Below are 18,227 nucleotides of genomic sequence, written 5' to 3'. Positions count from 1 at the left end.
AAACATATTTTAACAGAGATATTGGTACAGGTATATATAATTAAACTTGTGTTGATTATGAAAGTTTTAACTATATCTAAGTTGTTTTGCATAATTTATTAAATAATAAAGTATGTTTGAGATATATAAGTCAAAAATTTAAAATTTGTGTTTAAAAATTATTTTTTACTTTTTAAAAGTTGTATCTTTAACAAAGTTAAGATATTTTTTACATTTATATATAAACATTAGATCTAAATGTGTTTAAGGTATAATTTTGATCTATAATTAATAGAATGTTAGAAAACTACATAAACATAACTATGAAATTATTTTATTAAAAAAATTTAAAAGTCTAGTCTGAAATACATACTTCTGTTTTAAAATATATATTTCAATGTTTGAAATTTTTGAAAAATATGTTTCTAATTGGGTATTTTTTTAAACAGAATTTATTCATAGTTCGTTTTTATTTAGTTAAAAATACATATTGTTTTAAAATAACTTCATGTTAATTTATACTTTTATTGGTAAAGTGTTTAGCTTTTACAGAAAAAAAATTCTAATAGTTTTTGAAGTATATTTTTTTGTATTTTTGATTTTAGTATTACTTTTTTTGTTTAAAAAACTTAGATATAAATTTTAATATCTCTAAGAGTACAAAATTTCACCAATAAAAAATTAAATATTAATATGAAGTTATTCAAAATGAATATTATTCTTTTTTACTGAAAACGTTGTTAAATTTTTTAAATGAAAAACATTTTTTTTCTAACTTCTTCATGTGTTAAGTACTTTTTACTAGTTTCTACCCCTTTTAAGTAATAATAAGTCAGTTTAAAAATTGCAATAAAAAGTAAAACTTATTTACTTTAACTTTAAAGCTTTAGGATTAAAAAAAATCCTTATAATAAAGATTTAAAAAATTATTTTACTATCTTGTAGTAGAATCATCATTTTTTAAATTTATTTTAATTATACATACATAGTTGTGGTAAAGCTTTAGCAAACTTCAATAGTAAACAAAATAGAATAACTCTTAGTAACCTGAATTGAAATAAAATAACCTAAAAGATTTTATACAAACTAGTTGTATGCTATTTTTATTGTGACTAATAAAAAAATTAATAGTTTAATGTTAGTAATAAATATAATTTTTTGCTTATAGTTTAATTTAATACTTATGAATAGTTTTTTAACCAAAGTCAAAAGATTATAAGCACTTATAAAGTTTACAATGGTCATTGTTTTTACATATATTTATTTTTGCTGTATACATAAAACTACATAATTTTTGTGGTTTTAATAAACTTATATGGTTTACTTTCAATTAAATTAAAAAACTTTTTTTTTTAAATTTAAGTTTTATATTTAGTAATATAAATTAAAATAATTTAATTAAGTTTTTGAAATTAAATTAATATTCAAATAAAAAATATTACTTATTTATCAATAACTATTGTTGGTGAATTGTAACCTATTTTTAGACTTGATTTTTTTTAGTATTTTTCAAAGCCATTAATAAATGTTTAAGCAGCCATAGTAAAATTTATTTAACAAAAATAAATATTACTTACATTGTGTTCATGGTGACCAAAAAACCTGGGAACCTAGAAAAACCTCAAATTTGAAAATTTAGGCAAAATAAACATGGAATTTGGGAAATTTTTGAAAAAAACCTGGAATTTTGTACAATTTTTTTTCTAAGTTTTGATATAATAATTTTATATTTTTATATATCTTGTAAGTTTTATCGTTTTTAGACTACTAAAAAGTGTATATAAATTTTTAATTAGAAAATTGATAAATTGTTAGATAGATTATTACTTTAATTAATAAAACTACTTTTTTTTCTTGCATCACCATTGTTTTGGATGTCATGTAAATTCAGTCAACAAGAACCTAGCTCTGACTTATGCAACTTAATAGAGTTAAAATCAGGGTTTCCCATGCAACTTTTTTTCAAAACGCCCCCTTAAAATAAAAAAAAGCTATGGCCGACTCCGACCAGATTTCTCAAAGGTCTATTATTAAAAACGCCTGAGACTTTTTTTTTTGCTTTTCATCATCAACTCCAGAATATCTAGTGTAAGTTTGTAGTTATGACACTGTGACTCCCCCTTTAACAGCATATGCCCCCCCTAAATTTCTTTAATTTTTTTCCATAACGTTTAGTATAAGTTTTAAAAACCATTAAAAACGCCAAAGACACTTTTTCTTTTTTTGCTCTTCATCACCAGCTCCAGAATATGTAGTGAAAGTTTCAAATTATGGCCTTGTGAATCCCCTTTTTACAGCTTATGGCACCCTAAATTTCCTAAAATTTTCCCATAATATCTAGTAATAGTTTCAAAACAATCCTTAAATACACCTGAGACCTTTTTTAAATTTTGCTCTTCAACATCAAGTCCATAATATCTAGTGTAAGTTTCAAATTATGACTTCATGGCCCCCTGCGACCCCTTTACTGCTCATGCCCCCCATCCCCTATGGCCCCTTTGCTGCTTATGGCCCCACAAATTTCTATAATGCCCCCCAAGGGAGCCACTTGGTCTACTTTTGGAAACCCTGGTTTAGATTAAGGCCATAGGGGGGGTAGAAGCCATTTTTTGACCAAAAATAACATATAGACTTATATTATAGTAAATTTCATAATCTTTCAGATGTTTTTTTAGATTTTAAAAATATTAAGTAACTTTTTTTTTATGACCGGTTATATAAAGGGTTGTCTTTATAAAGGGTAACTTTAAAGCCGTTTTTCTCGAGTTTTTAAAAACGGGCTTTAAAATCTATCTTCTCCTTCATTTTTCAAGCAATCTTCTTCAAATTTTCAGGAAATGTTCCTTACATTATGAGAAAAAAGCGTTATTTGTGAATTTTAATAATTTTGAAAAAAAAAAAATTTATGACAAAAAAAAAACAAAAAAAAGATTTTTTATCAATTTTTTTTTTTTTTTCAAAAAAAAGGTATTTTTACTTGAAATTTTTTAAAGTCACAAATAACGTTTTTTTGTTATTGTATAAAGAATAGACTGTGAAAGTTTGAAGAAGATTGCTTAAAAAATGAAGGAGGAGATAGATTTTGAATGCATTAGTCTTTTTTCGCCGTTTTAGTTTTTCCTTCCCCATAAGGAACCTGTTATGCGGCCCGACTTTGGCCGGTCATATCTCAAAAACTAATTAGAATTTTTAAAAACGGTAAAAAGCAACTTAAAGCTTAGTAAAAACTCTATAAAATAAGATCAACTTGTAAAAAACATGGCCTACCCCCCCTATGGCCTTAATAGAAAACTAAGAGCAAGAGCAAAATAAGAGCACATTCGAATAAAATATTATTTCGTTATATAGGTTGATAAATATTATTAAAAATAACAAATTAAAATTAACAACATATTTTAACTAGATTCTATGGTTTATTATGTTATCAGGGTTGCCATTTTACCTGGAATTTGATAATTTAGGCAAAAAAAAACCTGGAATTTTAACATGTTTCACATTTCCAATAGTAAAGTTTCGATTTGACTCAAAAAATATATTATATAAATAAATAAAATTTGTCATCATCAAAAATTGTTTTAATTAAGAAACATATTTAAAGTAGCTTAACAGTATATTTTTATTTTTTTTATACTATTTAACACAGTTTATTACCGTAAACTTAACTTTAAACTAAAAATAGTCCCAAAAATGTGTACTTTTAAAAACCTGAAAGAAATTTTGAAAACCTGGAAAAAATTTTGAAAAAATAGGTGGAAACCCTGTATTATATATCAACATAAAAGGTTTTGAACAATCATATGAGAAAAACTTAAAAAAATGACTCAAAATAATAGTACAGGTTGCAATAAAATAAACAAAGATTGAGTAATAGTAATACTGTATCGTTTAAGTAGTTTTAATCTATCAAAAAACAGCTTTTTTATTTTAAGATTAATCTACTACTAAAAATTATCAAAAAAGACGTACTTTCGAAAACCTGGAGAAAATTTAACTAATACTTAACAGACAAACAAAAATCCTTAAAGCTTAATTTTCTTTAAATATGCTAAATATTTTATTTATCTAAGACATTTAATTACTATATACTGAAATATGATAAAACTTGTGATAATTTGATGCTATAGATAAGTTTAAGATACATTAGTTTGTTTTTTACTTTTGATCAAGTGTTATGCTCAATTAGCATTTAATTATTTAAAAAAACAAGACGTAAATTAAAGTACTTAAATTAAAATTTAAAATAGAACTAGAAAGTTATTACTGTGCTGATGGATACTTATGGATACACATTCTAGTGTGCCCACTGCACATGTACATATTTTAAGACAAGCTTGACTAACTATTGTTAAGATCAAGATCCCATTTTTAAGTATGTGAAACTTAAAAACTAAATTTAAAAGCTAATTTTACACTCAGAATGAACACCAACAAGCTGATGCAAATACATCAGCCTTGCCACAGCCCAGTAGAACTGAAGGTGGAAACACCAATGAGGTTATTTGATTTAGAAAATAACTTTGTTCATCCATGAATTATTTATTATCATTGAATTATTTATTATCATTTAATTATTATTGTAAGGCCTAAATTTTGCAATATCATTAACTGTATAATATTATTAACTGTAAATTAACTGTAATTAAGTGTATATTAACATTGTCGTGGTTTTCCAAAGAGCATCGAAGAAAGTAAATAGCTTTTTATAAAAGTTTGTCGTGTTTTTACATTGATAACTTAGTTACCAGTTGTTTTTAACTATTTTAAAAATCAATATATTTTTTGAGATGTAAGTAATAAAAGTAGTGAGTTCAATAGGTTCCTAAAGGAGGGCGACAACTAAAATTCTCTAAAATCAATATCCTACTACAGTTTTTGAGCAATTGTTTTTAAAATTTCTTTTATTATTTTTTGAAAAACAGACCAAAAAATTAACTACTTTTTCATTTTGGTCATAAAAAGAAAAAAATTGTTTTTTATATGTTTGTATTGGAGAAGTTTCACAAAAATATACAACTCTATAACTTTTTTTTTACTACATAAGTTAAACAGAAATTTGAGATATGATTCATTCAAAAACGTCTTTATTAAACAAACAAGTAAAATCGATTTTAGCTAACACTTATCAATTACATTTCTTAACAAGTAATATTAAAATTATATTTTGAGTGAGTAAATAGTTAGAGGTTTCATCAGAAATATTCAATTAATACCAATTAGCATAATTAAGCAAAATTAATTAAAGATAGATTAACAGTTTACATTTACATAATTATAAATACATTGATAAGTAGTTTAACTAAGATAAGCAAACGTATAAATATTGAAAAAAACGAACAATAAATATAATATAATAAAATAAGTGACAATCAACAATCATAATTTTGTTTTTGAATGAATCATGTCTTAAATTTCTGTTTAATATATAATTGTTTATCAAAAGTTAATTTCAAGTTTTCGTTCTATGAAACATTTTCTTACAACGGGTTGGCTATTTCACCTGGAAACTTTGAGTTTGATAATTTATGCAACAAAATACCTAGATAAACCTGGAGTTTGATACTCTTGAAAAACCTGAAATTTTGAACAAAACTCGAAAATATGGAATTTTAAACAATTTTTAAATGAAATATACTAAAATTTAACTGAAATTGTTATTTTATAAAATTAACATAAAAGTTTGAAAAAGTAAATGAGTTTTGTTTAATATAAAATACGTTTAAAGTATCATTATAAAATCTATACAATAATTTTATGCTGTTAATTATTTTTTTTATGAAATAAAACTAAAGAAGGTCAAAACGACTAAGAAATTTTAGAAACCTGCTGGAAATTTCTAAAAAGAGCCAGTGGCCACACTTTTCCTAATTAAAATATTAATTTTAAAATATTTTATACCCTATTATGCCCTTAATCTCCAAAAATTATTTTGTTGTGAGGTTTTATTCTCTATGAATTTCATCATAAATGTATATAAATACTAATTATGTACTTTATTATATTTAATGTGGACAAAAGCAACATTAAGAGTAAACAAATGCATTCTGGTTCTAAACTATAAATTTATAATCATTAGTATAAGCTTTTCCTCATATATATATGTATTACAATTTTCAATATTACATATTGATGGTTTTTTTAAGTTTGATTTTTATTTCTGTAGGATTTAAGTTCAAGGGACTTTTATTTAGTTTTACTGGACGATCATTTTTTTTACTTATTAATTTACCTCATAGTATTAAATAATCATATTATATTTCATAGATAGTAAACCAAATGTCCTAGAAATATTTAGCTTCAAAAGAAAAAGAATCTGTGAATAGCTGTTTAGGGCCATACGAGGGTCAAGAATTTTTTTACAAAAATTAGGATTGGCCCTTATATGAAAACTAAAACTCTGTACTATAAGATATTTTTCACAGCGTATAAAATTTTTAGTTAACTTTTGATATATAGTAGGTTGTGTAAAAAGTTTACGATACAAATATCTGGAGGAAAATTTTTACATCGGCAATTTTTTCAAAAAAAAAAAAATCTACTAAAAATCTATCTTCACTTTTAATTTTTAAGCAACTGACCTTAAATTTTCTGGAAATGTTCTTTGCAATCAAAGTAAAACTTAAAAAAAAACTTCTACAACAGGATTGTTTTTTATTAACTAAGAATTAGACTGAGAATGATCCTTAAAAAACTAAAGTATAAAATAAAATTTCAAAAGAATTATATTTTAAAGTTTTTAATTTGGTTCTTCTATAAAGAACCTGTTGTACTCTGACTTTGTACCCTTGTGTCTCAAAAACTAGATTTAATTTTTCAAAATATTAAAAAATAACTGTTGGCCAGAGTAAAGATCTTTGGAATAAGACCAGCATTTAAAAATTTCCTACCTCCCTATGGTCTAACTTAAAAACAAAAGCCTTAGAAAGAGTCTGTCAAAAATTACTGTCACTCAGATTTTGATCAAGAATAAAAAACTAGCTTCATTTAGCCAAAACTTACCACTTATGAGATAAATAATATGGACAGCTCTTGTCTTAATTTGATAATTTTCGTTTTGCTTTTTACATTTACCTCATATAACAACTTTATAAGTTCCCTTTTAAGTTTTTTTTCCAGTATAATAGCAGTATAAAAAAAATAAACAACAAAATGACCCACTGTCCGCTCATACGTGGGCCCAAGTAGCACTGAATTAGAAATAGGGAATTAAATTTTGAGTGAAATCGCTTTTTATAAATAGTTTTTAAAAAATCTGTAGAGCTTAAAAACAAACTGTTTAGTTGATGTATACCAAGCTGTTATACAATACCTCGTCATTCATTGAAATGTTCAATGAGAAAAAGAAAACGGGTTTCTTTTCAAAAAAGTGTCATTGGAAATGTCAATAAAAGAAAAAGTTTTGAATAACAGTTTAGTATATTTCAATCACATAGTTTGTTGTAAAGCCCTAGAGAACTTTTGAAAATTAAGTTACAAAAGAACAAATGTCTGAAGTTTTGAAAATTGGAATTTGTTTTTGACCCCTAATTCACATGGCCTGCTTGATGTAAACTTTTTATGAACATTTTCAAAAATTTAAACCACATCCGAAAATTTTCAGACCAAGCAACAAAAGTCCTTTCAGAACAATAGTTATTAGACTTAAAGCGGTAGCTGTCTAACATATTTTTGTTTATGCGCTTTTACCTGTATTACCAATAAAAGTTACAAAAAAAGGCTTTATTTAAATTATTTTTTTAATAAGTACTCTTTGCAATTTACATAAAATTATTAAAGATTTTTATTTGAGGTTCTAAATTGAACAAAAATAATTCTTAACTTATTTAAAAATAAAGAGACAAATATACAAGATTAGTTATTGAAGATTTTTATTTGTATAACTAAGTTTCACCCTTTAAGGGATCTTTAGTTACAATTAGATCTGAAAAATAAAAGCAATAAAAGTAAATTAGAAATTAGTTATGTTAGTTAGAAAATTAATCAAAGGTTCGAAAAAAATACTAAATAAACACTATGAGTTTAGGTTCTTAAAAAACTGAATGTGAAACTGTTATATTTAAAAAAAACATTAGTGGCTCAAAAATTAAGGAATAAAACAAGCTACCTACATACTATGACATACAGAGAAACTTTCGAGTCTTTAGTATGTAAGTAGCTTGTTTTATTCCTTAATTTTGAGCCACTAATATTTTTTTTAAATATAACAGTTTCACATTCAGTTTTTTAAGAGCCTAAACCCATAGAGTTTATTTAGTATTTTATTCAAATCCTTGATTAATTTTCTAACCAACATAACTTACAATTTCTAATTTACTTTTTTTGCTTTATAGTATCTTCCATGTATTGTTTAACTTTTATTTTTCAGATTTAAGTTGTAACTGAAGATCTCTTAAAGGATGAAACTTAGTTTTGCAGATAAAAATGTTGAATAAATAATCTTGTAGAAAATGATTATTACAAAAAAGAATTTTATGACCAGTGTTTGTAAATTATGCATAAATTAGGTTCTACAAAAAAATTACTCGTAAAAAATATTTCAAGGCTTTTAAAATTAGTTTTTAATGATTGCTTACAAACTGTTGTACATATTGTATATGGAATATATATTTAAATGAAATGGTTTCTCGCCATCGCTTTAGTTTACTCCTTCTATAGAAGTCTATTTCATTACCAAATGTTTTGTCCTTATATCTGAAAAGTACTTGAACATTTTAAAATTGTAAGTAAAAACTTAAAGGTAAGTTTTTTATTGAAAAATAACTCCAATTTCTAAAAAAAAGCTTTATCTCTCCTGTGGCTTTAACTAAAACATGCTTAAATTTATAAAATTAATTCCAATTTATAAAAAGTTCTTTGGTTTCTATCATTTTATGATTTTTTAAGAATGTCTTATAAATCTTAACTACATTAATAATTAAGTACAAATTATAATTTGTTTTTAAATTGTGTTAGATAATTTTCAACACTTAAAATTTTTGAAAATTTTTAATGGTTTTCTTATTAGAAAGGTTTAATATAATTAAAAAGACATTAAGTTGTGATGTACGGTAACAATTAAAAATATTAAATATAAAAATTAATTAACGTATAAAACTTACTGTGTATTTGAATAGTTATTATATTTTTAAGAACAAACTCAATGCAGGCTTGAAGTTTTTTAATTAAAAAAGATAACTGTTGGTAATTAAAAACAATGTCAAAATCAATAAACTGTCAGTAGCACGAAAAACAAAACAATTTTCAATCGTTTGTAGGTTTCAGCTGTTGGCGGAAACTCTTCAGAAAGTAACCCGTCAGCCGCTGTTGAACGAGCCGCAGGTTAGACTTGTTTCGAGTTGTGAAAGCTTTTACTCTTAACTCTAAAGTAAACGTTTCACAGCGTATACAATTTTTCTCAACCAAAAAGTTATTAGATATTAACTGTAACAGATACCGGCAGCCGTGCGACCGATGCTCATAACGAGAATTCTAGCCCAAGTTCGTTTCTTTCTTTTGAACAGTTGTTTCTTTTTTTTTAATTGAGAATAATTCTGATCAACTGTTTATTTTTGCAAACAGACTCATCTAGCAATGGAAGCGTTCCGAGAAGTTCATTGACAGCCTTCGAAAGGATAGCAGATATGATACATGTTCCTGATAAGCGTGGCAAAAGCGCAATAAAGCCGAGTTTTTATGTTAACCCTCAACATTTAAATTCAAGTTTGTTTTTCTCTGCAGATTACTTTTTTTTTTCTAATAAAGAAAATTATATATTTTTATTTCTTTTGTAAACTGAAAACTTTTCAGGGAGCCTGCGCGCTGCTGTTATTCCACAGCAAAGGTTGGATTTGAGACGCGGAAGAAACAGACCGGGCGGTCGAAGTGAAAGTCGGGAAGCCCGGAGCTCCCGAGAGGAAGCCGGAAGAGCCGATGACCACGCTGAAGATGGTGGACAGGTTGGTGGCTCTCGGGATGAAAACCAAGACTCGCGCGAAGCTGCGGAACGAGAAGACGGAAGCCATGATTCTAGTGAGGATCCCGTCGCGGATGTCGAGACTCGAGAAACTGCCCCGGGTGCGGTGGAAAATCGTGGTTCGGTCAACGCACTTGACTCTCAAGAACGCGCTGAGCCAGGAAGTCAGAACTCGCAAGAAGGTGACGCGGCGGGTGAAAGCCGGGATTCTCATAACGAAGTTTATGTTTCTCAAGAAGCCGCTGAAGAAAGTTTCGAAACTGGCAGGTTGCCAGGCTTTGAAGTAACTTCTGGTCCCGACAATGAACCGGGCTTAGAAGGAAGTCGCGAGAATTTAAATAACTTCATTGCACCTGAGGTACCTATGGTAGCCGATGACTCTGACGAAAGTCGTTCTTCTGAGAATGGTGGACTTACCGAAGAAGATTTTTTTTTGGTGAACGAGTTGATAAACAGTGAATTTGAGCAACAAACCAGTGATTCATCTGCTAAAGATCCTAGCCATGCTGAAATTCTGCAAAGCTCATCGACTCAGAATTTCGAATCTTATTCAGACCAAGTCGAAACTGCAGTCGACTTCTCGGGCTATGAAAACGAAGAAGATGCTGACGCAGAAGAAGAAGTTGACAATGAAGAAAAAACAGCCGTTGAAAACAATGAGGAACATTCTACAGAATCTACCAACTATGAAGCATACCCTTCTGGTGAATTCTCATCGAATGAAGCTGATAATGAAAAAAAATCGGTAACTTCAAACGAAATAATGAGCAGTGATGATGAGCTTCAAAACACTAGTTCACCTGACAGAGATCCTAGCCACGTTGGAATGATGCAAAGTATATCAACTTCCAACTCTCATTCAGATCAAGTCGAAACTGCAGTCGATTCCTCGGAAGATGAAAACAAAGAAAATCCAGGAGACGAAGATGACAATGTAGAAAGTGCAGCCATTGAAAACAATGAGGAACATTCAACAGCATCTGCCTACTTTGAAGCAGCCTCTCCTGATGATTTCACAATGAATGAAATTGACAACAAAGAAGGTGCATCAACTTCAAACACCTTGGAGTGTATTGCAGAATCTGAAGTTAAAACAACGTCTAAAAAAGAAAATGAAGTTGCTGATGAAAAAGATGTTGAAGCACAACAAAGCAGCTCAGTTAAAAACAACAAACGTGCCTTGAATCATGCAAGCGGTGCGAACGAAGAAGAGCCGCCTCTTAGAAGGAATGCTATAACCAACGCTAAAGCCGACACAAGCCATCGTGCTCCTGCAAACGAAGACAATTATGAACAAGATCAACCCATAGTATTTAGTGATCCGGAAGAAGGAGAAATCGATGATAGGCCTCCATTGCTTGGTACTCCTTCACCTCAAAGATCACCTCTTCTCAGAACACCGCCACGTCATGCTAAACGTCCCAGCGGCTCACGAATTCTCTCAAACCAAAATATTCGCCACAATAAACGACCACGTTTTAACCAGCGTGTTGCGGACAGACAGCAGCCTTTCCAGAACCAGCAGTCATATCCACCAGATTTTTATGTTAATAACTCACCAATCGCCCCGATCTTTCAACCAACACAAAACTATCCGCGATTTCTAAGCCAATTTTATCGTCATCAGCCTATGCAAAATCAACGAATCGGCTCACCCATGAATATCACTAACCTACCCATTAACAACACTAACCTACACATGAACAACAATCACCTACACATGAACAATAATCACCTACCTATGAACACCAATCACCTCCGCTTTCAAAACACTAACCAGAACCAACCACCACAAATGCATCATCAAATTCAAAACCAAGGTCCTCAGCAGTTCCAATCAAACTCATTTTCACTTCAGGTGCAAAATGATCCATATTTTATGAATTGTTATCCCGCATTCCAGCCGACCATTTTCCCTCCTCACCCGAACAAATTTATGTAGAACGGCTGCCGTATCAAGTATTGTCGAGCCTGTTTATGTAAGTGATTTTTTTGTAACTTTTGATTTATTCAATAAGGATCATATGGTTGCCACTCATGAAACTGTTTCGACTAACCCAGATTATCTTTTTTTTATCTAATTAAAGTTAAATAAGTGATCTACTAAAATTTTTAAAAATTAGTGTTTGTATATTTTATTATAATGAAACTCAATAAACTGGTTAGTTATAACTTATTTCTACTACTATTAGCGCTCTTATTTAAGTTAGAGACACTTGTAGTCCTTATTTAGTGAAACCTGATAAGTTCCATTCTGTATAACTACCTATAGTTTAAGCTATAATTTTATAGAATATCAAAAAATGGTATAGAATTGTTTCAGAGAAAAAAGCAGTTACATTTAAATATTGAGCTTAAAAATAAATGCTTTTTGGGCAATTCAATGTTTATAATTAAACTAAAGGAAATTTTAGCTCTTTAAATCAATAATAAAGTTTTCTGTAGGTACTTATTGTATAAAAGTCCAATATGTTTGTTATGATTTGCAACTTCCTTTATATTTCTAGTGTTTGTTAGAAGCTTTTTTTCTTGAGTACAGCCTTTTTATGTCTGATAGGTTTCTTGGTCATTTAAAACAAATTAAATACCTCATCACTAGATCAAAACTCATTGTTAATTTGTCCATACAAATTATCTGATCTTTCCCTATTAAATGGATTCTCTTTTCGATATGAGAAAGTTTGTCTTTTCATTGTGTAAATTTAACCAAAGCAACCCGCTTGAAAAAAGTTCTCAAGATTTTTCTTTTTCAATTAATTTTCGATTAATCAAGTTTGTTGTAGGTTAGCTAAAACCTTATATTGCAATAAAGCTTCTGCTAATACACTTAGGAATGATATTGTATTGAATAATTTCTAAATGCGTTATCACTGTAAGTATTTCTTACAGGGTTGCCACTCGGTCAGGAAAAGTCAGGAAAAATTTAAAAAAATGACAAAAGTCAGGAAAAACTGGGGGGTTTTGAAAAAAAGTCAGGAAATTTGATAAAATTTGAAAAACAAGTCAGATTTTGTCAGTTTAAATTTACAAAATTCCTTGTTTTCCAAAGCCTTAAAGTGGTAAAAATTAATTAAAAGTTCTTTAAAGTCAGAAAAAAATTCCATAATTTTCCTAGAAATTTACAAAAATATTTAATTTTATTTTCAATGCCTTCATCTGGTATAAATTAGAAAAATATCCTTTACAAAGCTGCAAAAAATTTTCTATTAATATTGAACAAGTACCCTACTTGAACAAGCAGATTTTGTAAGCTTTTTAGTATTGATGATCTGTGCAAGGACACTTCCATAGTGAAACTGTGATGTATACACAAAAGTTTATCTAGCATAATTTTAGAATCAAAGTGTTTTTTGTTTAAGTAAATAATTAAGTTTTTTATAACTAAGCAGTTAGTTTAGTATTTTATGTAACAACTTAATGTGTATACTTTACCTCTTTATAATTTTTCAAAGTTGTTTAAATTTATAAAATAAGTTATAAGAGAGGTATATGCCAAGATTAAGTTTACTTATTATTTGTATTTTTTGTAGAGTAACTTAAGTTTTTAAAGTAAATAAGAGTATATTTATTTGTTACAAATTTTCTACTAAATGATAAGAGGAAATATTTTATAAATGAAAGTAAAAATAAATGAGTGCTAAAAGAAAAGAAATGAAGCCCACAAGTTGTGGCTTGATTTAGAGAAAAGATTCTCTTCAACAAGTGTAGGGGCAGCAGATGAGAGCGATTTAAATAAAAGGAGGCAAATGATTTTAAGAAAATGAAGCGGAATGCAGTTCAGATGAAGGAAGCCATATCTTCATTAGATGAAGAGGTTAAAGTGCTAATAAAAAAACGGAGAAAATAGATTTTGTTCATACATTTAAAAAACAGTATTTGATTAAGTTCTTTATTGTTTTAACTGTAAAATTTTGTTATTGTTTTAAGGTTTGAGTTGTGAAAGTTCCTTATTGATTTAAGGTTTTAATTGTAAAAGTTCCTTATTAGTTAAAGGTTTTAATTGTAAAAGTTCCTTATTAGTTAAAGGTTTTAATTGTAAAAGTTCCTTATATGTCGTTTGTTTATCTAGATACATTTATGCCAGGAAATGCTAAAAAATTGTGTCTTTTTTCAGACAAGCTGTGTTTATAAGTTAATAATACAAGTATTTTGCTGATAGAGCTGTTTATTACAAACATCAATCATACACAGATGGTTCAAGTGATGTACTGGAAGTTTGATGATAGAATTCAGCAAAAAACTGTTGTTTTTAACCTGTATTAAAATTAGATTGAAAGGTTTATATAGTTTCAAGTGTTAGATTATGTATTTTAGAATAAGTTTAATTTAAGAGTTTGATTTAGAAAAGTCAGGAAAATTTTAGTAAAGAGTCAGGAAAAGTCAGGAAATTTTTCTCAGCTTGATCAGTGGCAACCATGTTCTTATTTTGAAGGTTGCATATTTTACGTGCATGTTTGGTTATTAATGAAGCTACATAACTTTGCCAAATTTGTAGATTAGGTTTTTTTTTTGGAGTTCAAATATAGTTTTTCCATGGCTTTGAAAATTAGAAATGCAAAAATGTATTTAAAAGAAAGGTTTCAATAAGATGCTTGGATTTTTTTATTTGGGAGTTTAGTCGAAAGTTTAACTTTTAAACTAAATAAAAAGTTGTACAAAAATAAAAATATATTTTTATTTTGTATACTCCGAGAATCTATATTTTTATACACTTTCTAACTTTTGTGGGATGTTTAAAAAAAAAATGTTTTAGATGTTCTAATAAAAAAAAGAAAGTTTTGAGAAACTTTTAATACCCTGTGTTCTCTTATAACTTTTCAATTTTGTCATATTGGATTTAATCAAAATTTATGAATTATTGAAAACTTTTCAAAATAACTGCCTGTTTTATATATTTTAACTCTTTAAATTATAATAGTTTAACTTCTCCATTAAATGTCTTATCTAAAGAGTTTTTGTTTTACTGCACATTTTTACTGCTCAAAATTATCAAATTATTCTCTTAATAAAAATTATTATAATAGCTATTTTTGAAACAGCTAACTTGAAGTTCTTCGATGTGAAACATAATTGACACAGAAAAAAAAAGTTAAAAAAAATTATTAGTTCAGGCGAACTCAAATTAATTATTATACATTTTTGAAATCCAAGCTAGTTTATAGATATTTAAAATGTGATTCAAATTATTTTAATTAAATCTAATAAATGTATGTATATTTTTTAGTTCTTTTAATTATTTATTAAAACAGTTTTAAGTCAGTACAAAATATAATTATACATTTAAACAAACAATTAATTTTTTTGGTGGTATTTTTACAGAAAACCTTGATAAAATTCGAAAAAAATGTTTTCAAATAAAACATGTTTAAACCAGGGGTCGGCAAACTACCTTCCGCGAGCCAAATATGATCCGCCAAGCAAAAATGCTTAGCCTGCCAAGAACATTTTTGCTCAGAATCAACTTATGCAGTAATTAAGCTTTTAAAAAATAGAAGATTACAAACTTGCTCTATGTTGCTTATGAGTGAAATGTGCAACCTAATCTATGTTATCTTCATTACACGTATGATTTTAAAAGTAGATGTTTCTAAACCTTCAAAAATACTGTGTCCTGCGTGTAAAAAAGTTTTTCTAGTTTTTTCCCCATAAGAGGCTGCCTACTCTTGGTTTAAACTGTCACAATTTCCTTTTTTTAAATTTTATTTTACTATAAAAATTACTTTTTTTTTTTAAATAGTATAATAGTGTTACAGCTTATAACATTATATTTTTCATGCAATTACTTTTTAATATTATTTTTGCTATAACTTAAAAATGTACATAGCTTAAAATTGATTGTTTTAGTAAGTATTGATTTAAATCAAGTATTAGAAATAGTACTAGCTCAAAGACTTTGGATTGTATTTCTTTTGTTTTCATTTAAATAGTTAACTTTATTTAGTTTTGAAATTGCTGTAGATTATAAAACTATATTTAATACTAATTTTTTCTAAGTTATTACAACAAGTCTGAAATAAGAGTTCTTATTTTATGTGATTAAGTCGAAAAATAGTAGTTTGAAAAAAATTTAAATGTTACATAATGTTTTAAGTTCTGTATAAGCTGCCAAACAACTTAAAATATTAAATATTTTACAGGTCAAGAAATCATTAGTGAATATTGACCAATTGAGACTCAATGGGTTTAGGAAATAAAAACTGTTTAAGAATATGTTTTGGTTGATACTCAAAAAAATTTTAGTTGTACCATTTTTTTATATAAATTAATGCAGTAATAGCAACAAACTTTGTATTAAGATTAATGTTTAAATGAAAGTCTTTTTTTTAATGATGTAATTTTTTATCATGTTTTAGTTTTAGTATCATGTTTGTTTTAATAAATTAATGCAACCACAGCAGCAATTTTTTTGTAATTTATAAACAATAAAAGCTTCATGTTTTATAAAAACAACTTATACAATAAAATATTATACTAGAAAAATTCATAAAAATAAACTTACTAATAGTTATAGTAATTTAATTATTAAGTATAGGCAAAAAATTAACATACGATGTTTCAAAACCAATTAGCTACCAAAAATGTTACACCTTTGAACATTTTTCAATAGTTGCCACACTCCAGATATGCCTTGCTTAATTTAAATTTGAGAAGTTGCCATAATTAATATGGTATATTAAACTGTAAGCGAATGTATTAACTGATGTAGTCACAAAATTCGTATGATAAATAATAGTGTGAATATATAATATTTATAACATAATTAGTTTCTATCGCCAAGTAAAAGTAAACACTAGCTAGTATGATATTAAACATAAATTACTGAAAACACAATTAATAAATTTTTATACAATTTACTTGTTTGAAAGACTTCTTTTGGCTTTATTTGTAACTCTAGTAGTGCTAAAGTAAAGTTTTATCGTTTCATCTCTGCGAACTGGGTAGTTTATTTGAAAAAATCTCCTTCAAAACGCTCCCTAAAATAAGTTTTAAAATTTCTACAACTAGTTTTCAAAGTAGTTTCTGCTTATTTATAATTTCGTTTACAAAATTTTGTCAGCTCAAAACCATTTTGCAGCACAGAGTTTCGCCTATACAGTCCGGTATCTTTTGATTTCAATCTGAAACCGTTTTTGAAACGATAAGCTTTTCAGCAACGTACAGGGTTACCACTTTACCTGGAAACCTTGTAATCCTGGAATTTGAGAAATTTTGAAAAAACCCGGAACTTTGAATAAAATTCACTAAAAAAACCTGAAATTTTAATAATTTTCACATCTTCAGTAGTAAAATTTGAATTTGACTTAAAAAATCTAACATATAAATAAAAAAAATTGTCATCATCAAATTTTTTTTTTTTATTAAAACATATTTAAAGTAGCTTTAAACTATCTTTTTAATTTTTTTTTTCTATTTAACACAGTTTCTTACCGTAAACTTAACTTAAAATTAAAAATAGACCCAAAAATGTGTACTTTTAAAAACCTGGAAGAAATTTGAAAAAACTGGATTTTTTTTTTAAACAAGTGGCAAACCTGATCGTACCATAAAATTGTGTATAAAAGGTCAGTTTGCTTACCATATGTTTACTTTCACTTGTACAAAACGCTTTTAAGTGCAAGTTGACCGAACTGTTTCGCGACTTCAAACAATAAGCAACAGCTACCTTGGGGTATAAAATTTAACTGGGTAGTTTTTATTGGTAAAGGCTATAAAAACTTTCACCACAACGTGCAAAAAAGATCTCAGATACATTTAAAGCAACTACCGACAAGTTTTGTGGCACATGAGTCTGCAACTTTAAAAAAAATTAAAAAGCCAATCTTTTATATAATTAGTTAATCTCTGTACTAAAACTTGCTGTTTTGGTCGATTTTTGGGATGTGAAAATCTTTTGTTTTATAGGTTTTTTAAATACAATTAAATCTAATGGTATTGTCTGTAGCTTCTAAGCAAGAAAAACTTGCTACCCAAACATAAATTAGCTGTTTTTCACTAGTTATAACTTTTCTATTTAGCTGTTGCTAATTAAGTTTTGCAATCTATCAGTAGCACAATTAAGAATTTAAAGCTTTGTTATTTTGTACAACTTTCATTATTTTTTGCTTTTTTAACTAATTGAACCTTATCATTTTTTCAAAAGCTTCACTAGTTTCTTAGCAAGAAGTCTGGACCAAACATGTTAAAAAGCACTATTTTGTTTCTCGAGCGGGAAATTACTAACTTAAAACAAACCTAAGTTTATACGCTTAATTGCTGAATTACCATAGTAACTCTTAGAATTTTAACAAGTCTGGTCTGG

The 18,227-nt window shown here is 27.4% G+C and overlaps 1 protein-coding gene across 1 annotated transcript in view; it reads left to right on the top strand.

The window, feature by feature from the left end:
* The window catches only part of LOC145829288 (uncharacterized), a 34,106-nt gene extending 17,790 nt beyond the window's left edge, over positions 1-16,316 (top strand). The window contains exons 4-9 of the mRNA XM_082937043.1: positions 4,396-4,473; positions 9,231-9,294; positions 9,406-9,453; positions 9,535-9,675; positions 9,763-11,907; positions 16,066-16,316. Coding sequence (XP_082793169.1) covers positions 4,396-4,473; positions 9,231-9,294; positions 9,406-9,453; positions 9,535-9,675; positions 9,763-11,870 — 2,439 coding nt within the window. The 3' untranslated portion in view covers positions 11,871-11,907; positions 16,066-16,316. The remainder of the gene's footprint in view (positions 1-4,395; positions 4,474-9,230; positions 9,295-9,405; positions 9,454-9,534; positions 9,676-9,762; positions 11,908-16,065) is intronic.
* The last annotated feature ends 1,911 nt before the right edge of the window (positions 16,317-18,227 follow it).

Source organism: Thalia democratica, chromosome 2 (genome assembly GCF_965202585.1).
Source record: "Thalia democratica chromosome 2, ktThaDemo2.hap1.1, whole genome shotgun sequence".
NCBI lineage: Eukaryota > Metazoa > Chordata > Thaliacea > Salpida > Salpidae > Thalia > Thalia democratica.
This window is presented reverse-complemented; position numbering and strand designations above follow the sequence as displayed.